This window comes from Denticeps clupeoides, chromosome 17 (assembly GCF_900700375.1).
Source record: "Denticeps clupeoides chromosome 17, fDenClu1.1, whole genome shotgun sequence".
Classification (NCBI taxonomy): Eukaryota; Metazoa; Chordata; class Actinopteri; order Clupeiformes; family Denticipitidae; genus Denticeps; species Denticeps clupeoides.
In genome coordinates, this window is record NC_041723.1 from 12,331,316 (window position 1) to 12,354,839 (window position 23,524).

Consider the following 23,524-nt stretch of genomic DNA (forward strand, 5'->3'; position numbering starts at 1 on the left):
TAGGGATTCTCCTATTAACAAAAAAAAATGACAGAAATAAAAGGCAAGTAAGAATTTCTTTAAGATGCAGATAACTACCGAGCAGCTCTTTCTCGTTTCATGTCTTCGTTCGAGTAAATCCTGAGGACGCCTGACCTCAGTGAACAAGCCCCATGCTTAGCATATTGCACTGACCCGAGCACCAGTTCAGATATAGTGAATGTGAAGTGACTGTCATTGTGATACACTGGTGCATACAACGAAATGTGTCCTCTGTTTTTAACCCATCACCCTTGGTGAGCAGTGGGCAGCCATGACAGGCGCCCGGGGAGCAGTGTGTGGGGACGGTGCTTTGCTCAGTGGCACCTTGGCGGATCGGGATTCGAACCACCAACCTTCCGATTACGGGGCCGCTCTTGTAACCGCTAGGCCACCACATACCCCCATATTCCTTTCCAGCCCTAAAATCTGAATCGTGCATTGGTACAATTAACGCTGATATATTTCAATCTTTTCCAGTAAAAACTTAAATTACTGAAGAAAAGTGCAAGGTCAAGCTGTATGAAACCTATCATCAGATGAACACCCGAGTGAGGTCCTACATCATTCCTGAAACATTTATTGCTATCTGAATACTGCAACACCCCACAAGACCAAAGATGCCTTGTCAGTGTGTCACACTGATAATGAATGTTAGAAATGATCGTAGTCTGATGAAGAAAAATTCTCTCACCTTTATATCACATGGGTGGAGGAAAAAACGTGAAAAAGAATGCGTAAGTATGAGCTAGCTACAGGCTAGCTACATTTATTTTTTTATTGAAATAAATGTAGACACTATTGGCCTTTCTTTGTTCTCACGTTATTTGTCCAGGAGAAACTCCTTCCTAATTCACTTTTATTTTAATAAAGATTCAGGCAAATTAATTAAATTTGAACACAATTTATTCTTTTGAAAACAAGCAAAAAAAATACTTTCAAAATCATACTTTAATTATTAAGTGTTAAATATGCAATTGAAATACAAGGATTCCTGTAAACTGACATCACAGTAGAACCGATTTACCATGATTATTTAATGGAGTAAAATGGTCATTCTTCTCTGAAGCAGGCTTACATTAAACTAATTAACAGATTTTCCCCGTGCAGGAGGTACAAAAAACCTCAAGGAAGGCAACAAATATACAGATGATCCCTGTTTTTCATTAAAACATCTTTAAACAACTTTACTCCAGATAGTCATATTTTTACCCCCATCTTTACTCCCAGTGGGAAGGGTCACGCGAGTCTCCTCCTGTGGACACAAGCAACCTTCAGAGAGGACGTGACCTTCCTCAGGCTGCTTTTCAGATTTCCAATAGGGAACTGAGGAAGCGGCACACTGACCTTCGTTGGGCGTAACATGAATTATTTACGTGGTCGATTGCTAACACGATGATCATTGCACTTCTAGTACAAGTTTTCTGTCATTACTCCTTCAATGCTCATTTGAAAGCTACTCAGAACGTGTCTGTCTAAGCAAGCGCACTAAGAACTAACAGCTTCTAGCTTTCTAAAAATGCAGACGGGAACTTGCCAAGAATTCACGCCATCGATTGTACATCTGAAACTTCACCCCTCAATATCCGCTGTACATGGGGTATCATATTAATTAGAATATAAGCAGAAGCAAAAGAAACATCCACAAATATACATACATACATATCAACTTCATACCATAAGTACATTTCATCATCTTCAGCCAACGAAAGGCTGGCAGCTGTGTTGTTCTAGACTGCGCCGTGTGGAGGTCCCGACTGGGCTTTTGTGTGAGTGGTGGGCGACTGCGGTCCACCAGCCAGTGGACGAGTGGTCTAGTTCCTCTGGAAGGCGCCCTGTGCGGCGGTGGAGGCAGCGCTGGCGGCTGCACTCTGGAAGCTCCTGTTGGTCAGGACGCCCTGAGAGAACTCCTCCTGGGCCTTCTGGAAACTGGCACCCGTGTGCCGGTAGTGACCGTGGACCTACGGGGGTGAGAGAGAAATTGACAATAATTCTCCAACTAGAATAACATTAAGACTAGATCAGTATATAGACCAAATATAAAAAGGTTTAAGGACACATACCATTTTCAGAAGGATGACTGACAGCACGGCGCAGACGGTGAAGAAACTCGCCACGATCATCATGATGGCACCCACAGCTGGGTTACTGCCGATTATTGACACAGCAGAAATCCACCCACTGTGGAAAGTATGGAGTCATGAACAACTGGCCCACTGTTCATTTGACCGGGACGGAATATTTTGAATGAAATTCAAACGGCCTTCACAACACCGAACACGCCCCTACCAGCCGACGCCCAGATATCAGTGGGGCTCAGGAGTGATGCGATAGCGCCGCTTTATTACAGAAGCACGCGGGCAGGCAGAAGAAGAGCTGGAAAAGGAAGTTAGTGCTGAAGGACACACCTCACGTACAGGTGAGGCTTCCGGAAACAAAAGAACACCGGCAGGCTACGCTGCAGAAAGGCATCTGTCCAGACGGCAAGAGACCGGAAGCAGAGAGGATGAGGAAGAGAGAAGAAAGAGCTCAGATAAAAGTGAAAGTGAAGTGATTGTCATTGTGAAGCACAGCAAGCTCAGCAAACGTGACAACGAAATGTGTCCCCTGCTTTTAACCATCACCCTTGGTGAGCAGTGGGCAGCCATGACAGGCGCCCAGGGAGCAGTGTGTGGGGACAGTGGCACCTTGGCGGATCGGGATTCGAACCGGCAACCTTCTGATTACAGGGACGCTTCCTTTACCGCTAGGCCGCCACTGCCCCATAATAATGAAAAAACACACACACACACACACACACACACACAATCACAACATGAGTAAACAAACAAGTAAATAAAAAGACACTATTTAACTCACTCACCTGTTTCCCCAATTTGGAATTCCTACACTTTGGATAATAAAAATGACCACTTGACAGAAAAAGATGAAGAAGAAAAAGAAGAAATTGAAGGAGCTGTCAGACCTAAAACAAAAGAAAAAGATAAAGTAAATAAATCATATTTATACCGACTTTAGGCTATAAAGACCAGACGTCACCTGAAGGCCTTGTACACTGGCCGGTACCAGCACAAGAAGGAACATGGAGTGAAGAGGATGAACCACAGGATGGACAGACCGAAGTCCACACCGTTTGCAGAGTTCGTGGTGAAAAACGCCAAGCAGGCCAGCAGGTTCAGGAAGAGGGTCACACAGTGGACTGGAGAAGACACGCAGGACACGTCTTACACGAAATCCCTATTTATTAGGTAGGCGTTCTGCAACTTCTGCCTACTTACACATCCACAGGTAGTACATCATTTTACAAACTCTCTGATGCTCAATGGGAATTTCCTCAGAGATGTCCTGGTAAAAGCAAGGCTTGATGGGAAATCTCCTTGGAAGTGGCGGCCAGTTATTTTCTTTGCCTATAAAAAAAAAAAAAAATAATATTTCATCATTCCATTCACTGGACTTAAAGATGCCATGTGTTTAAGGTACATGCTCGTTTAAATCATCAAAGCGAATAACTAATTAGCACCTAAATGTAAAGAAAGGACCGTTTAGATGGTGCGTAAAAAGCGCGTATGTGCCGTTTTTAGCCGGATCGGGTGAAATTTGAACTACGCTCTCAGGTTGCAGTCTGGAGGCTGCCTCTCCGACGTCATGTGTCACGTGTCAGGACAGACACCGATCATCAGTGACATTATATGGCCAATGGCAAGAATTACCACAATTTGGGACAAATATATTCCTTATTCGTTTTAGTTCTTTGTCTTTATCTCTCTCTCAGGTGAACGGAAGAATAGTTCTAGTTTTCATTCTCCTCCACAAAGCCAGTAGTGACATTTTAGTTCCCTTCACGTGAAACAGTGCGGTTCATATGAACTACTTTTTAAAGGAGCGTTACAGACGAGTGACCTGTCGAGGGTCCGCGGCTCTGCAGCTCCTGCTCTCTGCGCTCCAGGTCTGCAGCCTTCCTCTCCAGCTCCTCCTGCTGCCTCAGCAGGTCGGCCTGCGCCGCGGCCGCAGCAGCCTGTTGGCGGGGCGGAAAGAAGGGTATTTAGACACGATTACAGGTACAACATTTTAATCAGGTGGGCCTATAAACAGTCGCTTTAAAAATGGCGTGGTGGCGCCGCCCTTGCAGCACCGACCTTTGGACCGGGCTCCACCGACGGCTGCAGGACCGCGGGCTGAGACGGCGTGGTGGAGGCTGCCAGGGTGGACTGGTTTCCCTGCAGCGAAATAAAGCGGGACTGTGTAACCGATTCCCCCGCCACCGGGACAAACGCAGGAATTTCATTTTACCGCGCCATCTTCAGCGAAGGGGTTGAACTGATCCATGCGGCCCACACCGGTGTTGGTCACCTGAGTGACGGAGGGATCCTGAAATACAAAATCACATGACCTGAGGTCACGAAGAAACAGGCTAATTCAGCGAGAGCTGCGTCGTAATTCCCACCAGTCAGAGCGACGGAACGCCGAGAGTGAGATTACAGAAACAAATAAATACAAACCTGTCTGTTAATGCATCATTTTTATCAATTACGATGAACAGTGACGGGTAATGGAGGAAACCGAGGATCTGAGGAGGCGTGACTGTCCGCCTGCAGCATTAATAGGCTTCACAAGACAAAATAACAGTTCAAAAATAACTTTATTACAATAACTTGTAGTAAACACCATGTGACAGTCACACAGACTAGTCATCACATTATCAGCACGCCTGGTGACATTTCCTCGGGCCACACGGGGTCTTATTATTATTATGTTACACACACTTTATCGGCATTTTAAAGGATTTGGCCATTTCACCTTGATGAGGCCACGCCCTCCAGGATGACGAGCTGTTTGCTTGTCGGGTGTGTGCGGTCCTAAAATTGAATGCCCTGAGCGGAGCAACACAGGCGCAGGTCAAACACGGCACCAACCATCGCGGTTACTTCCCATCCGTGATCCGGCATCATACGGCGGGCCGGAGCAGAGGCAACTTTTTAATTATTTAGAACCATTTCTAGAGACTGGCTTGGCTAATTATGTTGTTAATTACGAGAGGCTTTATGAAGGTCAGTGAGATATGGGCTAGATGGATATGCTGACACAGTCGGATGTCAAATACCACACCATTTATGTAAAACAGTCCAATTCTGGACATATTTAACTCAGATGTGTTGGTTATCGGCCTCTGATACCGAAAACTAGGCAGGAAGCGTCTACGTTCACATCTGGCTTCCAGCTGGAGATGCTGCATGCCATTTGAATATAAGGTCAAAGAGATTTACATTTACAGTATTTACCAGACGTCCTTATCCAGAGCGACCTACAATCACAAGTTACAGGGACAGTCCCCCCCTGGAGACACTCAGGGTTAAGTGTCTTGCTCAGGGACACGATGGAAGTGAGTGGGGTTCGAACCTGGGCCTTCTGACGAGTGTGTTACCCAACAGGCAGCTCCCACCCTGTATAGAATTAAAATCCCCAAGACTTGCAGTGAATTTTCAGTGAGCGCTGCAGCATCAAGCAACACTCGCTCTACCGTGAAATAAAAAGAGAGACAGATAATAAACATCTACATCTATCTCTCTATACAGTGTGGAGAGGGAGGTGGTGTTTGTACAAAAACCAGTCCAACTGGTAAATGACTTAAAAGTCACTTATTCTAACAGCGATGGCGCGATCCACACCGTGGGTAAAACGTGTCGACACGCAGCTGTCGCAGTCGTGCTTTTTTCCCCAGGACTGGAAACTGAGAGAAATGGAGTCGCTTTTGATACCTGCACCCACTTCCTGACGCGGTGCGGACGCGGGCCGCCAGGCCGCCGCTCTCCACACGTCACCAGCCGCGCAGCGCCATCTTACCTGGAAAGGATTGGCGTTCGCCGGGTCCTCGAAGGGATTACTGTCGAATCCTGACATCCTGGTCTTCTCTTAAAAAGAAAGCCGGGAGATAAACGGCGCGATCCTCCACTGCCGCCGAGACTGCGCCCGTTCCGCCCGACTTCCGCAATGGGAGTGGAGCGCGCAGGCGGCGGTGGGCGTGATGACGTCACCGGTCCGCGTCAACGTCTGACTTTCTGAAATATGGTTTAAAAACACATCTCTGTTGATACAAGATATCACAACTATAATATTTCAATCGTTTTAAACCAGATTAGCGGTTAACGCTGAATCCCAACCCTGAAACACACATTAGTGGCTGTCAGAAGATAAGATCTCTAATGTATCTGCGTTACCCTGACGCAACGTGAACCGGGCGCCTCCGTATGTTGTACCGGTCCGGCGTGGTGACGTCACGCGCCGTGCCACTGGAACGTCGCAGTCATGGAAGAAGTAAGAGGTCAGATCTCCGTCCGCTTCGACCGGCGAATTTGCCGCGATGCGTCGCGTTTTAATAGCGATCTGTGCGCGCCGCCCGTGTCTGGTCGTTTCCGCTGCTGCTTTAGCTCCTCGCCTCGTTCATCTGACATTTAAAGCGGCCGCAGCCCCTTTTTTTGTTGCCATTATGCATTAACGTAGGCGCGGACTTTCAACGCGGCGTTTTGCATGTTTGCGTTTTGTGTCTTTTCCAGTGTTCCCCCTGTCCTGTGTGGTACAGAACTACGCGTGGGGGAAGGTCGGACTGGACAGCGAGGTGGCCAAACTTGTCGCTGGCGGCGACCCTCAGGCTGCTGTGCAGCAGGACAGACCCTATGCGGAGGTGCGCCTTCTCATTCCCGTAATGCGGCCGGATGCAATGCAGATGTACCTCCTCAGCAGGTCTAACCTGCTCCACTTCCGGGTTTATCACATACATACATCCCATAAAAACTAGAATAAAGACATATATATATATATATATATAAAGTAGTTCACCTGTTTTCTAAATGATTTTTTATGTTTAAAGCTTTGGATGGGTGCCCACCCCAAAGGTGATGCTCTTATTAAGGACAACAGGATATCTCAAAGGACCCTTGGCCAATGGATAGCGGATTATCCTGGGTGCCTCGGGTCAAAGGTCAAAGACACTTTTCAAGGGCAGCTCCCTTTCCTTTTCAAAGTCCTGTCTGTGAACACTGCATTATCCATCCAGGCCCATCCTAATAGGGTGAGTGCCTCTTCTGGCGTATCTTGATTGCGCCGTCATTGGTGGATATTTTCTTTTACTGGGTGCTCATTCTGTCTTTTTAACAACAGGAGTTAGCAGCGCGGCTTCATGCCCAGTTCCCGGAACACTATCCCGACGCCAACCACAAGCCTGAGATGGCAATAGCACTGACACGATTTGAAGGCCTCTGTGGTTTCAGACCGGTGGAAGAAATAATTGCATTTCTCAAATGTGAGTGCTGCTTGCCGTGTATTTATTATGTCAGTTGCATCCAAAAAATTCAGAAGAAGGCCGTATCTCTTATCTTAAAAATCGAATAAAAAAAAATAACACTGTGAACAGCTGTCCCAGAGTTCCATGCGCTGGTGGGGAACGAGGCTGCAGAGGCGCTGCAGAGCAGTGTGGGCGATCCAGGCCGCACAGCCGCTGCCCTGAAGAAGTGCTTCAGTCGGATGATGAACTGTGAGAAGAAGGTGTTGGTGGACCAGCTCAACATGCTGGTGAAACGGGTCTCTGAAGAAGGTGAGCGCTTTGGACCCGGTGCTTCACGGGCTGCGGTCCGTTCCGTTGCATCAGGCCCCTTGTGCTCTTCCCTCGTTTAGTGGCAGCAGGGAAAGACCCATCGGGAAGCAACGGATCTCTGCTGCTGCAGCTTCACTCGCAGTATCCCGGCGACATCGGCTGCTTCTCCATCTACTTCCTGAACCGCGTCGTTCTGGAGCCTGGCGAGGCCATGTTCCTGGGGGCCAACGAGCCGCACGCCTACCTGAGCGGAGGTCTGTGGCCCGCCGTTACTCTGTCTGTCCGTCTGGAGGACGCGTCTGGGCGGTAATTAGCGCTGTGTCCCCTGTGTTCAGACTGCGTGGAGTGCATGGCGTGTTCGGACAACACGGTGCGCGCCGGACTGACGCCAAAGTACATTGATGTCGGCACTCTGTGCGAGATGCTGAACTACACCCCTGCTCCGGCCAGATCCAAACTCTTCCCATGTGCTCAGGACCCCTCGGACCCCTGCGTCTACCTGTACGACCCGCCCATCCCTGATTTCTCAGTCATGAGGATACAGGTACGGAGAGATGACAACATTTTTTCATCTTTCAGCATTCCGGCTGCTGGTGAAATGGCTCTGTTGTCTGTTTGCAGATCCCAGCCTCTGTAAAGCGGTACGCGGTGGGTCCGCTGGACTGTGCCGGCATCGTCCTCGTCATCCAGGGCGAAGCCACCGCCACCTCTGCTGCAGCGCTGTCTGACATGTCGTTGAGGCGTGGCTCGGTGCTGTTCATTTCAGCCAATGAGAGCGTGTCGCTGCACGTGACCTCGCCCTCCGGTATGACCCTGTTCCGGGCCTGTTGCCTGCTGTAGGCGCGATCTTCAGTGCCCCGCCCCTTCCCTCTGCTGTTGTAGTGGCACATATGACTCCCTACAGATGGGTCAAGGTTTTAACTTTCGTACCGTTTCCAGTGCCGGTGTTCGTCTCTACAGTACAGATGTGCAGCACTTCTGCAAGCAACACCATGTTGTCTGGGTTGGGTTTATTGGTTTTATATTTTAATCTTGGTTAGCGGTACGATCCAAGAGTCTGTAATGATGCAGCTGGTAAAAAAATAACAATCATTAATATTGATTGTGCATGTCATCCGCCTCCAGCGTGTATCTGTGTTTATTAATCAGACTAATCACTACATAAGTAAACCAAGTATGATGCCTGCGCATGTCTAACATACAAAACGTTTGCAACCTCAGACTGCTGTGGGTTATAAGCAGTTTTGGCGTCTGAACCATCTCTTGGAACATAATAATAAAACAGACAATTGGCCCATGTGGACTGTGGAGAAGGTTTTAAAAAGCATGCATTTTTGCTTCTAAACATAACATCTATTATTCCACCAAATAAGTACTGATATAGTATTTATTAAGTAATACACATCTATATTTACACTGTGCTGCTAAATGAGTTGCTATCAGTGCATGGATTTCCTTTATTTACTACTGAAACTTGCTAATGAGGTAAATGGCTGTAATTATGGGGCATTGTCTTCTGTGATTTTATTTGTACAGTTAAGTACAGTAAGCATTTTCACGTGCAGTTTCTGAAGTCAGTTTCTCTTGCTATCATGAAGTAAAACATTCAGGTTATAAATCAGCAGGTCAAGCAGCTTAAACATGTTTACGGAGTCTTTACCTCCCATCTAAAAACCTAATGTTCTGTCCCGAGGAGGGTTTATGGCAAAGATCTTTATTAAACCCTTTCTTATTGACATAATTTAAAATTTATTGCAGAGGTTGTTTTTAAAGAATCCATGGAACTCAAGTTCTCCTCATTTTTGAATTATGTGTTTGATAACTAGTACGATTCCTGCCCTTTAAAAAGATCATTATCTCCATATCTGTGTAGGAATGTGTGAAACGATGATTGTTATGTGATATGAAAAGGCTCTTGGCTTGATGCTGACTTTACAATTGCAATTGATGAAATCTGAAATAAATAATTGCGGGAATGTGAGTGCTTGCTCTGATGGCTTTTGAAATAAAGGCATGGTTTTGCATTTTGGAATGAGACGGTAGCATGAGTGTATGAACCTTCCCAATCCTGGTTATCCCAATAAAAGGTTGTTTTAAAAGGCTCCCTTAATGATTTCTGGCCAGTAAAAAAAAAAAAATATATATATATATATATATATATATATATATATATATATGCATCTAATTTAAGAGTGCATTTTAATTTAGTTTGCATATTATAAGATATTTGATTCACGTAGATATGCATAAACACTCAAGGTTTATTTTATACACAGCAGTTTTTTTCTCAATAATCTGCTATTAGCACCCCTAATAATAAAATGTAAAGAGAATTGTAGTTAAGTCTGCAAATTTATTAAGAAGAAAATATTTTACATGTCAGGTGCCTCAGAAACCACTGTGTGTATATATGTCAGTACTTTTTTGTGTTTTAAGTGTTTATTTCAGGACACAATAAAAAAGAAAGTTTAGAGAACGTCTGATGAGCCTCAGAATGTAACACAAAGTCTAGTATTCTCTTCAACATCAGAGACTTTGTTCCGGTAGCTTGAATGCCTCCGTATTCTCTTTGAGGAGATGCCCTGACTCTGGAAGCACGTCCAGTGTGAAGGTCTGCTGCAGAATCAGTTCTGACGTTGGCATGAGGGCTGCATACAATTTCTGCAGCGCCCGCACGTCCTCCAATGCATTGTGGGCTTCATAAGAGACCCCTAAAACCGACTTCACCAAGCTGTCTTGCCTAAAAGACTTGATGCTTTGGTTTTTGAGAAGCTGTCTTGCTAGAGGCAGCGTGTCCACAAACCCTGAGACAACCTTCTGAAACTCTGTTCTGAGGTGGAACTCATCAAGAGCCCGTCCCAACACAGGGCAGTCGAACCTCCGAATGTTGTGCCCCGCAAGGAGTGGGCGGCCCAGCATGCGGATGAAAGCGATGAAGGACACAAGAACCTCCTGTAGAGTGTTGGTCCGCACGGGTCTGCGATGGAGGTACAGACGCCGCCTCTGCACCCTGAACCCCGTCACTGTAGAAGCACCGCGCTGCATCCTGGTCCGAGGAACCACGTAGAGGTTGAGGGTGTGGCCGCCACTCACTGCTGCAAGCTGGACAATTTCACACGAAGGGCCTGAGACGGAAACAGCGGAAACGGTCTCAGCCCGACACTTTATTCTCCGAGCAGAAATGAGGGCTGTCAGGACCCGTCAAGCGTATCAAGCAAATAACCGAGCAAACACTGACGAACGAGAATTTTGTGTGCATTACTCAGATACAGCTTCCAAGAATAAAGCTTCGTTCAGACTGGTTACTGTGGTTTTGCAACCAGAGATGTAAAGCTGGGTCACATGTTATAGTCGTGCAGACAATATAGACGAACAAAAATTTCTCATCACCAGTTATCAACCAGGAAAAGGGCTGGGAAAACCTTCCCAGATCCCTCACAGAACGGCACCAGCCGACACGGGGACAGTTCCTGTCCCCACCCTAAACAACAGAACTGTCTCAATGCTGAGCCCCTACACCACTTTATTTACACTTGTGGTATATATTCTGTATATTAGATATTACTATCTTGTATACTGTTGTTGTTTTTTTATGCTGTTGTGCTTAAGAGACGTCATCAACTGGAGTCAAATTAACACAATTCTGATTCTAATCGAGACCATTTGTCTTCAAGTGAAGTAAATTCCAAAATTTCCGACCTAACATCAAAGAATAATTCCATACAAGGTCAATGGTGGGTGGGTATACGTGTTCCCCTTATTCCCTAATCTTTTCACACTTCCCCATGAACTGGAATCTAATTTCACCTGGAGTCCCACTGCGCCGCACTAAGGCTGCAATACTGCCCCCTATCGGATGGAGTTTAAATTGCGCAGGATACGCAGGACGCCTTTAACTTTCCAGCTGTTTGGAAATGTTTAATAGTTGTTGCTGTTTTTTTGGGTGAGTGGCGTCGATAAGAAAACCCGCACAGATTAGTGAAGAACCGCGGCCCCGGCGAACATACCCAGGCCTGTAGTCTCCAGGTCGAAAAACACCACGGTGAGCGTCATGCTGGAATTATCAGCGGTCGAAACCCCAGCAAAACGTCAAATTTCCCAAACAAACCCAAGAGCACCTGGCGCCCACGCCACTGACGTCACGGGACCAGATCTCGCGAGAGGATAAAACCACCATGACACGTGATCACGATCGGCCCGCCGGTTTTTTTTCACACACATACATTTAATTTATACTGAAATAAACGCTGATTTAAAACGTAAAACAGACACAGAAGCACAAGCCTCCTCTTTAATAATTGTAATTGTTGCACACAGCCAACAGAAAGCTTAAAAACAGCCACCAAACAACAGTTATCCAAAATAACACAGTGTCAAAATTTTACATAGCGTTTAATTGCATGTTGCAGATGTTGGTGCCCTGAGTTTAAAGCGTCTCTGTTATAAGATGAAACTGTGTCTCTTTATGGCATTGGAGCTGGGGTCCAATTTATAGAACAACTCCTGCAGGGCCTTCGCATCTTCCAAAGCATTGTGCGCATCATACGTTTTGTTGAGGAAGTGCTGCACCAGGTACTCTTGTGAGAACCTTTCGGATTCGTTGGCAAGAACCTCTTTGCTCAGAGTATAGGTGTCCAGGAAGCCTGACACAATGTCCTGAAATTTGTCTTTTAAAGAAAACTCCTTCAGCACCCTAACAAGAATTGGAGCGTCAAAGGACTTCGCGTTGTGTGCGACCAGCAGGGGTTTGGGAACCTTGGAGAGGAACTGAAGGAACAATTCCAGGGCCTGTTGGAGTGGCACGGTTTCCATCTGTGTCCCACGCAGGAGCAGCCTGCCCCTCTCCACCGTGAACCCGGTCAACTTGGACGCTTTCTCAGCTATGCCGCTGCGCGGCAGCAGGTACACGTTGAAGCAGTCAGGCCCGCAGGCCGCAGCGAGCTGGACAATGTCACATGCTGCCCGGTCTGAGGAGGAAACAGTCACGAAGTTACAGTGTAGCCGTTAGGGACATTTGCGAATGAAGGAATTAGACCACCAAAGACCCCCCTCTTCTCAAAGTTCTAGAGCAAAAAGATTGCTGGGGTTGCAAAATGTTACATTTTTAATCAAAGGACAATGTACAATTGAAACTGAGATTTATAGATACACGTGCATTGGTTTTATAGAGTTAAACGTTGACTGTACCACGAATGGAATCAGATTTGTGCCAAAGTTACTAAAACCAAAGAAAAATACGACATTGAAATATTAAATAAGAGGTTGTCACTCAGATACCTGCTGGCCAATGAGGCGAAGCCCCGCCCACACGAGAGGAACGTGCCAGAAGTCCAACCGACTAATCAGGCGGCGTGAACGTAAAACTGGGCGGAGCGACTGAAACGCCAGCAGTGAAACTGTAACAACAGGCAGCGTTACTGAAAGTCTCACAAGCCGCAATGGAAAAGAGCGAGATGAATGATGTCAAAATTCCCAATTCTTAATTTACACGTCGTATTTTTGTTTGATATTAGGAAATTTCTGTTTAAAAATTATTATTATTTTAAAAAATTTGGCCTAAATCTGATTCCATAAACTCGGACTCTAACTCAGATTCTGGTAACTCGGACCTACCCAAGCCGGTGGTTTCCAGATCAAAAAACACAAGCGGCTCTGCCATGTTCCGCCGAACTACACTTGCAGTTTGATCCTGGAAAGCAAGAGAAACAGAGAGATCAGCCCAGTTCAGCATCCCAGCAGCAGCCTTTTCTCCTGGAGGGGTTGTTCTACCCAGTCGATGTCCATCATCTAAGGTTCAGGGTTCTGCTCCGTTATACACAGCAACTCAATAGATTGCTGCGCCACACTGGTGTGTGTGTGTGTGTGTGTGTGTGACAGTTCACTTTCGTTTCTCTGTAAACCCCGCTGTTCAGAACGAGAAACACAATGAGCCACAAAAACCCAGAAGAGTCGCTTTAGTTCTGCTTTCAAAGAACCGACGTGTTTTTTCCACCATTTTTAAAATCACCTCTTTATTTTGGAAAATAAACATACATACACACACACACACACACACATATATATATATGCAGACGTGGACGATATTACATTCAGTTCCCTCTGACGCACCGCGATTTCAAATCATGACGTCACCCGCTACGGCAACGTCACGCGGCTTCCTCCGTTTTAATGTCGTTTTTGTTTTTACAGGTACTAATTGAAACGATTGAAATCGCCGGATACACATATGAGGAGATCTACAGTATTCACGGGTAATCAGGGATTTCCAGACATGTCACATATCTAGTCTAGTGGGTGGAGAAGGGTGGCATCTCCCACCCCACGCAGGAGACCCTGACAGCAGCCTAAAAATTAGGGGGAACATCCTCCCCTGGTACCCAGGATAGCCGCCCCTCTGCCAATACTTCCATCTACAATACTACAGCATGTAATTATGTAGCTGAGGGGTTTTGTGACATCTCACAGTCCAGAAAAGTGTGGGCAAACATATATCTTCACTTGAATTGCATGAGCCATTTAATATTTGACATATTTCAAGTCTAAATCACAAACAAATGGAATTTTGCAGATAACACACACACAGTTAAAAACAACATTATCAATAAACACTTTCCTAATGCACAATTTCTTATTCCTGTTCTTTTCCTTTCTTTTCACATTCATTATTTCTTACACTGTACATGGAAAAATCCTGGTCTGTGGGTGGATTTTCAGATCAACACAAGTGAAACCACTGGTCACAGTCATTACAGGAAATCTGTTAAGAAGAATAATCTGGATTACAAATAAATAGTTGTCTCATTATGCTTGCTTTGTATGGTACTGACGTCCAGAGTTGCTGTATGCCAGTTCTAACAGGAACCAAATTTTCTGGGTACCAGGAAATAATGTTCCCCCTAATATTTAGGTAGGGTGACTAGACGTCAGATAAGATAAAATAATCATTTATTATTCCCAGAAGTTGGAAATGTACATTTTCATGTCAGAAAATGACAGTAGAAAGAGCAAAAAATAAATACCATAGAGAATATGCCAACTGTGTAATATAAAAAGTTCACTATACAATAAATAGTCTGAGAAAGCAGTGGATGAGTGTATTAAAAATATCTGTATGTACATGAAATATATTTGTCTATATCTGTAAACATAGAATATTTGTAGGTGTATCTATGTAAAGAGTGGATATATATATATACACATACTGCACATGAGACAAATGATGTATTGGATGTGTGTGTGTGTGTGTGTGTTAGTCTATGCATGTGTGGTCAACTGTTGAGTCTGACCGCAGTTTTTGCTCTTGGGGTTATATATTGGTTTGCATGGGCATCCATAGCAGACTGTGCCATGCAGCCCCATCCATAACAAACTGTCTGGCACATTTTAATTGTAACGGACATTGACAACACAGGCCAACCTTCTCTTACATTTACATTTACATTTACAGCATTTATCAGACACCCTTATCCAGAGCGACTTACAATCAGTAGCTACAGGGACAGTCTCCCCTGTAGCAATTTATGGTTAAGTGTCTTGCTCATGGACACAATGTTTTTGGTGTTTTTTTTAAGTCACAGTTTTGGTAGATCCCGACCACTGCAGACTAGGAACATCCCCAAATACACCTAGTTTTGGAGATTCTATGACCCAGTTGTCTTAATCACAATTTGCTCCTTTTTTTTTTTTCTTCCAATTTTACATATAAAAGTTTACACAAAAAATTCCACAAAATCTTAACTTGCCTCCTAATTTATCCAACCATCTGCCAACAATATTTTTTATATTTGCTTCGTTTCAGTGGTCTCATGTTATGGATGATTTGGTATAGTGTGATTCTGAAGTGAAAGTGAAGTGATTAGGGTTATGAACTGCAGCAGTGTGTGGGGACGGTACTTTCCTCTGCTACGGATTCGAGATGAAAAGTTGTGGTCTCATAATTGTTATGACAGACAGAAAACAATTAAAATCAGTTTGTGATAGTTGATACAGTGAATGAACACACATCAGTCATGATACAGATGATTTGCTTTTTAATAAGCAAACGACTTGTTCATTATGCTTTTTACATCCATAGACACATATATTTATCTCTTCAAGGAAATATTACACAAATTGCACCGTATACATACAACCGTGTCCTTATGTAGCACACACAAAAGAAATTCCAAAAGCACAAGTAGAACCCTACAGGCCTTCTGACCTGTTACGACATTGAACAGGATTACTTTATATATAGCATCGTACACAGGATAATATATCCTTTACAACAGATACTTTAAAGTTCACTCCTAAGCATGACCTTAAATACTATCTGTAAAAGAGAAAGAGTAACGTATTGCAGAGCATGCCTTCCAGTGATCAGTACATTCACTTCACAGGGCCCCGCCCGTTCCGGTCGGGGCAGGAGGGGGCATTCGATTTGTTTTCCGGTAGGAGAACACGTCACGTGTAAGTGCCACCCAGCGACGGTAACCGCGATCTGCTGTGTCTGGTAGAAGCGATAGGAGTGACAGCCTGCAGTGGTGAATGGACGAGAGATCCAGATTTGATCCGAACGCCGCCTTGCTGGCATGGCATGGAGCTTCACAGTACAGTAAGCCATATTTCTCTAACTGCGTTGTGCAAGAAACTTGAACATGTGTCCTACCAGGTACGCTGCGATTGTTATACTCACCTAGAACCAGTACAGTTTACTATTGGTGTATAATAGAATTAAGCATCGGCTGCAGCTAGCTGTAGATAATCGTGATTATAGAGGAGATTGCCGCTTTTATTTGCCACAGCATCAGCAAGAAGTGACATCCGGTGGTCCCTAACTATAGGAGAGGACGGCAGAAAAGACAGACTGAAACGCAGGCCAGCTCCTCTTCCTCCCCAGGGCGGGTAGCTGCCGGGGAGTCTGAGCAGCGGCCGGAGCACCAGGAGACGTGGCTGAGCGCCGGCTGGTCTCGCTGCTCCACCAGCACATGCAGAGCCAGCAGCCCAACTCCTGCTACAGGGTGGGGAATAATGATGGCTTCCATCTGAACAGTTATCATGCTGATGAAACTGATCACCAATGTTATACAGTTAAAAACACACCGACAACAGAAACAATGTGATCATAATAATGATAAAAAAGAGAAAAGAAAAAAACATTCATGTCCTGATCTGATTCAATTTAACACTGACGTCTCGAAAGAAAAGACTGCAGGACCCACGGACCCACACGGGAAAGGCATTTTGTCACCATTGTAGCACAGTATGAGTTGTGGGGTGGTGCGGAATTTCAGCTCATTGCAACGCGGGTAGGAGGTTAACTCATTTTGATGCCGCCACCCCCCCCCCCCCCCCCCCCCCCCAAAAAAAAAAAAAAAAAACGTGGCACTGACCCAACATAATAACCGTCCCCACGCAACAGACAAATTAAGGAGACAAAACACATAACCATCACCTGAATTCCACACACTTCCTGCTTACAAAATAAATTCAACAAATAATATAAAGACTGACCTCCCAGCAGCACTGGTATTCTGGCTATTTACATTTTTTCAATTATATGATAATATCTTACATATTTAGCATATTCATAAGTCATTTAATGATCATATAAAAACAGAAATGTAACCGTGGATCATGCAGCCTTATAGACTCAAAAATGGCTCAGTCCTGTAAACAGTAAGTAGTGGACAGGGACTGAGCTCTCCTTCGGGACGATGGTCTTCAGCTCGGTCCTGCTCCACCTGGCAGGAGGTGACCTGTCCTCTGCAACGGGGACCGCCCACCAGCAGCCAAACCTCTCCGCTGCCCATCGCTCTAATTTTGTGCAGTTCCACCCATCCATTTCCTCCCGTCTGGTCCCCAGCTCCCTCCTCCACCAGCTGGACAGAGCACGCCGCTCTCTGGGACGGAGAAATGATTGACAAGGAAGGAGAGAGTTGGATACTGAAGGGATGCCGACATCCCAAAACCCATAAACAGGCTAGAACAGCCCCTTTGGGGCAGTATGGGGAACGTGAGGCGCTGCGCTCTCACACCATGAACTCATTACTGCCATAGAGCACCATCTGCTGAGTGGGACCAAAGTCGGGGTCCCGGCGGTGCCCGCTGCCCTCTGACGACTCCCGGGACTTGGACGGGGAGTTACGGCTGACCCTCAGTTTCTGGCGGGTTCTGTCTGAGTTTAAGGCGGGTCGGCCCGCAAAGACCGGCCTCTCCTCCCCGTCTGGAGTGAGCGGGTCGCCGGGAGAGTTGGAGCGGGATGCACCAGAGGAGGGGGAGCAGAACCGATAGTGGGAGGCTGAGCCAGCAGCCACCTGTGGACAGAGGGAGGAGGTGGAGGAAATGGAGGAGATGGTAGACGTGGAGTCCAGAGAGTCGGGCTGCCTCCTCAGCGGCCGACGACTTTTCCCGTCGGACTTCCTGGAGCGCAGGCTGCTCACCATACCTGGGATCCTCTCTGCAACAGAGACGGTCCATAAAGAAGTAGAACGTGGAATATCATCTGCATGTGGTGTAGATGACGGCATCTCACCACTGAGTTCAGATGCTGCCCCCTCACACTCCAAATTCAGGTTCTCGGAGCTGTCTGCCGTGCCGATGGAGGCTTCCGACTCCAGCGTTTCATCATCTGACGCCCGCGGCTCCAGGCTCAGCATTTCGTAGGTCAGCTCCTCCCTGCAGGGACACAACAGGAGAGGAAACACTGAACCTGCACACGCCCAGAAATCGATTCCTACTGCTGAAAGATTCATGAAAAGGCCCTACATGCATCTACCTCCACTCCTTCCCCTCAACCTTAATAAGCTGCTTTTTTGGCTTGCAATATTTGAGCACTAATCAGTTCTGTACATTTACATATTGTATATTGACGTTTTATTTGTTTGTAACAATAATTGCTTGCAAGTTAGAATGTCCACATTAATTTGTCAAAAAAGTATCTAATATTACATCTACACCTTGTTCTTTCCTTGTTTAGGGGTGTGTTCTTCACAGGTCTGACAAATCACCAACAGCCTTATTGGAATCATAAGAAGCACCCTGAGCAGATGCCCCAGTTCTCTTGGTTTGTTTACTATTACAATGAATTCTTGTCTTTTTATGATTATATTAATTATGTATGTGAGTGTTTGCAAAAGTATCCACACATTGACATCCTTTCCAGAACCCTCCTCCTTTGCCTGGACAGAGCACAGAGTTTGGAACTAAACTTTGTAGTAAATGGTGACAAGTGCTGGAACCTGCAATGCTGGGATGTTGATGGTCTTTCCAGAAGGCTTTTTTATGAAGTTGTGACTTGAATTTGCCATTTGTAAACATTCTTTTTAAACCATTCTTCATCTTGCTGCATGACTCAATGTTTCTTGACTATTCCACACCCTACTCTTGGTTTACTGTCCTCTGGCTCACTCTTTTGGTTGACTTCTCCCCTGACACAATGGTTGGTGGAGTACAGCAGGATGAGCATTAACAACTTGTATTCCGAGGTCATCTAGAATTTCCTTTGTCTCTTTTGCTCTACACACTTGGAAAGATATTCAGTAACACCATGTAATAAATACCGCATCATTTTAAGAGTAAATGAAAGTGAAGTTATTTCCATTGTGAAACACTTCAGCACAGCACACGGTGTACACAACGAAATGTGTCCTCTGCCTTTAACCATCATCCTTGGTGAGCAGTGGGCAGCCATGACAGGCGCCTGGGGATTAGTGTGTGGGGACGGTGCTTTGCTCAGTGGCACCTCAGAAATTGATAGGTGTAAAGACAGCTTTGGCCATTCTGATTCGCCATTCAGAGAGCAGCATCTCAGACAGTCGGATCTGGAATTTGTCCCCTTATGTCCTCACAAGGGGAAAGGTTACCTCACGTTTCTCATGCTTCGTCCGCCCAGAGAATTTCCCTTCCCTCCCCTAAAACATTATCTCCACCGACCGTTCAGTCATGTGAGACTCTGAAGAACCTGTGGGTTCATTTTACTTTTTCTGGAAAAAACAGCACGACTTCTTGTTTGCACCAAACATGGAGAATGATGTTGACATAATTTCCTCATTAGCATTTAAAGCTACACACAGCAAAAAGGCGTATCCTGGTGAAATCTCATTTTGGGACTGTGTCAGGACTTGGACATTGAGAGGGGTTCCGGTCCTGTGTTCCAGACTGGAGTTTGTATTGTGTTCCTGATTTCCTATCGTTCTCACCTGCCTTGTCTAGGATAAATGGACATTGTGTCCACTATGTCACTGTCCAGTCATTGTATGTATTACCTCGTCCTCGTTGGTGTACCTTGTGCCAAGTATTACTGTGTCTTGTCCTTGCATTATGTTTCGTCAGTAAACCCTGTCCTGAGAAGACATGAATTTGTGCGCCCTTCATCTATGCCATGTCGTCACCGCCATGACAGACTGGTTAAGAGAGGCTGATAGTCTGCTAAAATAGGAGACTTCAGATACATTGTTAGGGGGCAACTAAGACTGATATAAAAGCAAAAATGTAAGAGGAACTTTAAATAGGAGAGTTCTTAAATATTTTCAGATGTCTTATACATTTATGGGTATTCTGTTGTTCATCTGTGCCACTGTCCACCTGAAACTCACTTCTCCTTCTGCAGGCTCTCAATCTGCTCGGTGAGCACGCGCTCCTCCTGCTGCATAGCAACCTGCTGCTGCTCCGTCAGCCCTGACTCCACCCCATCCTCGCCTGCAACCTCCACATCAGTTGCTGCCGACAACTTGGGGCTCATAGGGGGCGAAGGCGTGTGGTGGCTGGTCCTGCGGAGGCGACCCTTGCCCTACGGCAGAAAAGGAAGATGAGCTTTGCAGGTAAGGAATTGCTCGATGCTGACAGATGAGTGACACTACATCACTACCCGACTTCACAACGATGACCAGGAAGCACATGGTGAGCCCCTCTTTACCAGTGTGGGTGACCTGATAAAGGAATATGCCAAAGCATGTGATGAAACACCAGATGGGTAAATGAGATGGATGGCATATCCACAGAGAAGTCACTATGGAAGAGGTTTAGACATGACACACACTTTTCACTCAAGAATACACACCCAATGGACCTAGTCTACTCACTCACGGAACTACAGACACAGTGCAGATCAAGGCTGCACAATTATGATATGATACCTTCATTCAGTTTTTTTTTAATATATATATATTAAAAAAAAAAAAAAAAAAAAAAAACAAACCTTATAATAACTTAATACTAAACTAGATAAGCGGACTTCAGGCATGAATTTAATTCTATTAGAGTTGGCCTCACTGTTACAACATGAAATGGTAAATTTTTTGATCCTGTAATTTTGAATGAGATGAAATTAATTATGCAGCCCTACATCACACACACACACACACACACCCACACACACACACACATAGCTGTTTTACCTTTTTGGCTGTGTTTGGCTGCATGTTAGACAATTGAGAAGCGCAAATGAAAAGAAGGAATTAAAATAAAGCAGTGGTTAGTAGGGTTAGAGGGATGTGGAGCTCTCCCTCCTGCTCGACGTAACGCTTTCTGACACCAGATAGAGCAGCATGCACACAGCTGACAGACATTTTTCATCCATCCGCATGGACCAAACATACCAAACAAAGTCCTTAGCAACAAGACCCCTGTATGTAACTTCACATCAACAAAAGCACACTAAGCGCCTCTATATTTCTCCAAAATTGGGACTGCGTTGATTAAAATCTGAGGTATGCACTGAAATGAATGTCAAAGACTGACAGCATCAGATATCTACAGTTTGGCATCTGGCAGGGTTAGGAAGTCAAGGAGAGGAGCGGGACAGAACGAGAGATGGAAGAGAGACACAGTACTGACAGAGAACCTGCAGCACTGGATGGATGGATGGATGGATGGATAGGGTGACGCAGGGTGGTGGGCGGAGCTGGCACGGCAACCGACAGTGCTACAGAGAGACGAGCCAACGATGGGACTGACGCGTCACATGGAGTATACATACCGGGGTGGCACTGCGGGCTATGCTCATAAACCTAACAGCGATTAATACTGGTTTCTGGAGGGAGAGGGGGAGGGAAAGGGATGGGTACAGAGTGGGAGTGGGAGAGGAGAGAACTGGGTTAGGGTTGACTCCAGAAAATGGACCTAGAAAAATGGGATGATCCTGTAGATGGATGCCAGGATGTGGTTGTAGAGGTGGTGAAGTGTGTCTTCAGCTGTACGTGTCTTGACAGATCCGAGACACGTAATACAAGGCATGTCAAGTTAATTATTTCTCAAGAAAGCGAAAAACATATATGGAACTGTGCTTGAAAAACTGAAACCAAAACTGATCCAAAGCCCCGTCGGCCTCATTGCTAACCTAGGTTATGTGTTCTATGCTGTATAAAGAACATTTCAATACGGATGTATTAAAAGAAGCTGAAAGGAAAGTTAGCGGTTTGTTATTCCCGTTAGGGTAAGAAATATTCATGATCATGCAATTTTTTTAGTAAGACCAGAAGTTAGACCAAAAGTCACCTCAAGCGAACCAAATAGCATAGTTTCCAATTCTGTGGGGAAATGTTCCTCAATAAATCCACAGCAGTCAAATCAGCACTGAATATTTTAGGAATATTTCATAGACTTGAGGTGAGCTGTCACAGTGTCTCTCTCTCTCTCTCTCTCTGGGGACCTGTACCATTGATCTCCTGATGAGGGTCAGTCGGCTCTTGGCTTTGTTCTCAGCAAACTCCAGGCTATTGATGTCCTTCAGTCTGGCTCTGTACTTATTCATCTGCTCACAGATGATCAGCTCCACACACCTGATGCACAAAGAAAATATTTTTTTAGTTGTACGGCTGGAAATGTGGGCAGTATAAGTGCGTATCAGAAAGCCAGACTTACGAGGTGGTCTTGCTGATGTCCTGAACACTCTGCAGTGGGTCAATGGTGTCAGGACATCGCAGAATACATGGAGCAAACACGATGGCCAGAGCATTAGCAGACATGCGATTAGTCTCCTCCTGGAACGCGATTCTAAATATAAAAAAAAAGAGAACTTGTTAAAGAATCATAAGATGTTTTTCACATAATTACTGTAAAATCTGAGCCGTGTTGTTTAGTTGCATGTGATGTGGAATAATGGATGGGGTTTTTAATGTTTTTTTTACCTGACCAGGTGGAAGATTAGCCTTTCTAGGGTGCTCAGATGGGTTCGGTTGAGCTGGTCTATGACAGAGTACACACCTCTGATCATCTCGCGCTTATCCTGTGAGCCTGAAGTAACAAAATGGCATGAACTGCATGAACTACATATGTACTTACAACATTTACTGACTCATGAAATAAAATGCTCACCTGTGGTTCTGAGGAATTCTTCATAGAGTTCAAAGGTCATGAGAGGATTAGGCAAATCCCGGAGCCACTGTTTCAGGACACTGGCAATGACGTGGATGTTGTAGTCATCGAGGTTCATGCTATTTGCATCTGATGGACCCAGCAACAGTTATTGAATTTCTCCACTATATAGTTTACTGTTATACAGGTTTGTAATATTTTTTTAAACCCCATTCAGTACCTGCATCAAGGCCCATCTTCAGTTCTTTGATCTTATTTGTGGATCCAGACTTCCTGTAAATGCCCTCTGTGTACAGGCCGTGCATCTCGATGTAGTTGATCAGCTTTTCCACCACTAGGGGCACCGCTCTGTCCTCGCTGGTCAGACGGGACAACTCCACACCAAACTGCCTGGACGACTGCTCCAGGTCATACTGTTTCAAAAGCAAATGAAGGAAGTAAGCTCTGTTTTACTAATCTAAAGAAAGCCAGAATAAACAATATTGGCATAATATTAGTATTTATTTCCTATAAGATTTGGAAGATTTTTGTCCTTCTTGGCTATTGAAAAAAAAAAAAAAAAAGAGAGAAGCTAGACTGATATCAATGAGATAAAGTACAAGGTCACCTTTGACTGGCATGGTA

General features: G+C 45.3%; 4 protein-coding genes and 1 long non-coding RNA gene across 6 annotated transcripts in view; 2 read left to right on the forward strand and 3 right to left on the reverse strand.

Moving 5' to 3' along the window:
• Positions 1 to 906: 906 nt before the first annotated feature.
• On the reverse strand, positions 907 to 6,445 carry scamp2 (secretory carrier membrane protein 2). The gene is made up of 10 exons (XM_028958743.1): positions 6,234 to 6,445; positions 5,860 to 6,074; positions 4,309 to 4,386; positions 4,155 to 4,235; positions 3,919 to 4,033; positions 3,297 to 3,425; positions 3,058 to 3,217; positions 2,882 to 2,983; positions 2,082 to 2,199; positions 907 to 1,979 (listed from the first exon to the last, which is right to left on the reverse strand). The coding sequence occupies exons 2-10, from the start codon at positions 5,914 to 5,916 to the stop codon at positions 1,833 to 1,835; spliced, it is 987 nt and encodes a 328-aa protein (XP_028814576.1). The 5' UTR covers positions 5,917 to 6,074; positions 6,234 to 6,445; the 3' UTR covers positions 907 to 1,832.
• mpi (mannose phosphate isomerase) lies at positions 6,322 to 9,708 on the forward strand. The gene is made up of 8 exons (XM_028958742.1): positions 6,322 to 6,337; positions 6,570 to 6,697; positions 6,884 to 7,084; positions 7,174 to 7,315; positions 7,427 to 7,606; positions 7,687 to 7,860; positions 7,942 to 8,150; positions 8,228 to 9,708. Exons 1-8 carry the CDS (start codon positions 6,322 to 6,324, stop codon positions 8,444 to 8,446), a joined length of 1,269 nt encoding a protein of 422 aa, XP_028814575.1. The 3' UTR covers positions 8,447 to 9,708.
• Positions 9,709 to 11,883: 2,175 nt separating this feature from the next.
• On the reverse strand, positions 11,884 to 13,483 carry LOC114767347 (exonuclease DPD1, chloroplastic/mitochondrial-like). Of its 2 annotated transcripts, XM_028959024.1 has the most exons (3): positions 13,376 to 13,483; positions 13,220 to 13,295; positions 11,884 to 12,573 (listed from the first exon to the last, which is right to left on the reverse strand). In XM_028959024.1, the coding sequence occupies exons 1-3, from the start codon at positions 13,391 to 13,393 to the stop codon at positions 12,047 to 12,049; spliced, it is 621 nt and encodes a 206-aa protein (XP_028814857.1). In that variant the 5' UTR covers positions 13,394 to 13,483; the 3' UTR covers positions 11,884 to 12,046. The 2 variants fall into 2 exon arrangements, with proteins under 2 accessions (XP_028814857.1, XP_028814855.1); XM_028959022.1 differs by having other exon boundaries at positions 13,220 to 13,451.
• A 2,788-nt stretch (positions 13,484 to 16,271) lies between these two features.
• Positions 16,272 to 20,766, forward strand: LOC114766557 (uncharacterized). Its single transcript, XR_003742832.1, has 3 exons — positions 16,272 to 16,605; positions 18,564 to 18,650; positions 20,196 to 20,766. It is a non-coding gene; the product is annotated as an uncharacterized LOC114766557 (long non-coding RNA).
• myo9ab (myosin IXAb) overlaps positions 16,961 to 23,524 on the reverse strand; it is an 84,820-nt gene continuing 78,256 nt past the window's right edge. The window contains 10 exon segments of the mRNA XM_028957398.1: positions 16,961 to 18,044; positions 18,120 to 18,262; positions 20,182 to 20,375; positions 20,983 to 21,000; positions 21,564 to 21,617; positions 22,242 to 22,365; positions 22,448 to 22,579; positions 22,714 to 22,819; positions 22,901 to 23,029; positions 23,121 to 23,313. Coding sequence (XP_028813231.1) covers positions 17,617 to 18,044; positions 18,120 to 18,262; positions 20,182 to 20,375; positions 20,983 to 21,000; positions 21,564 to 21,617; positions 22,242 to 22,365; positions 22,448 to 22,579; positions 22,714 to 22,819; positions 22,901 to 23,029; positions 23,121 to 23,313 — 1,521 coding nt within the window. The 3' untranslated portion in view covers positions 16,961 to 17,616.

Coding starts and splice junctions, on each gene's coding strand:
- scamp2 (XM_028958743.1), bottom strand. CDS start 5,916: ATGTCAGGATTCGACAGTAATCCCTTCGAGGACCCGGCGAACGCCAAT. Junction 3,426..3,918: donor GAGCCGCGGACCCTCGACAG/GTCACTCGTCTG, acceptor TTTTTTTTATAG/GCAAAGAAAATAACTGGCCG. Junction 2,984..3,057: donor CCAGTGTACAAGGCCTTCAG/GTGACGTCTGGT, acceptor CTTTTGTTTTAG/GTCTGACAGCTCCTTCAATT.
- mpi (XM_028958742.1), top strand. Junction 7,607..7,686: donor GAAACGGGTCTCTGAAGAAG/GTGAGCGCTTTG, acceptor TCCCTCGTTTAG/TGGCAGCAGGGAAAGACCCA. Junction 8,151..8,227: donor TCTCAGTCATGAGGATACAG/GTACGGAGAGAT, acceptor GTCTGTTTGCAG/ATCCCAGCCTCTGTAAAGCG.
- LOC114767347 (XM_028959022.1), bottom strand. CDS start 13,337: ATGCTGAACTGGGCTGATCTCTCTGTTTCTCTTGCTTTCCAGGATCAA. Junction 12,574..13,219: donor TCTGGAAACCACCGGCTTGG/GTAGGTCCGAGT, acceptor TTTCCTCCTCAG/ACCGGGCAGCATGTGACATT.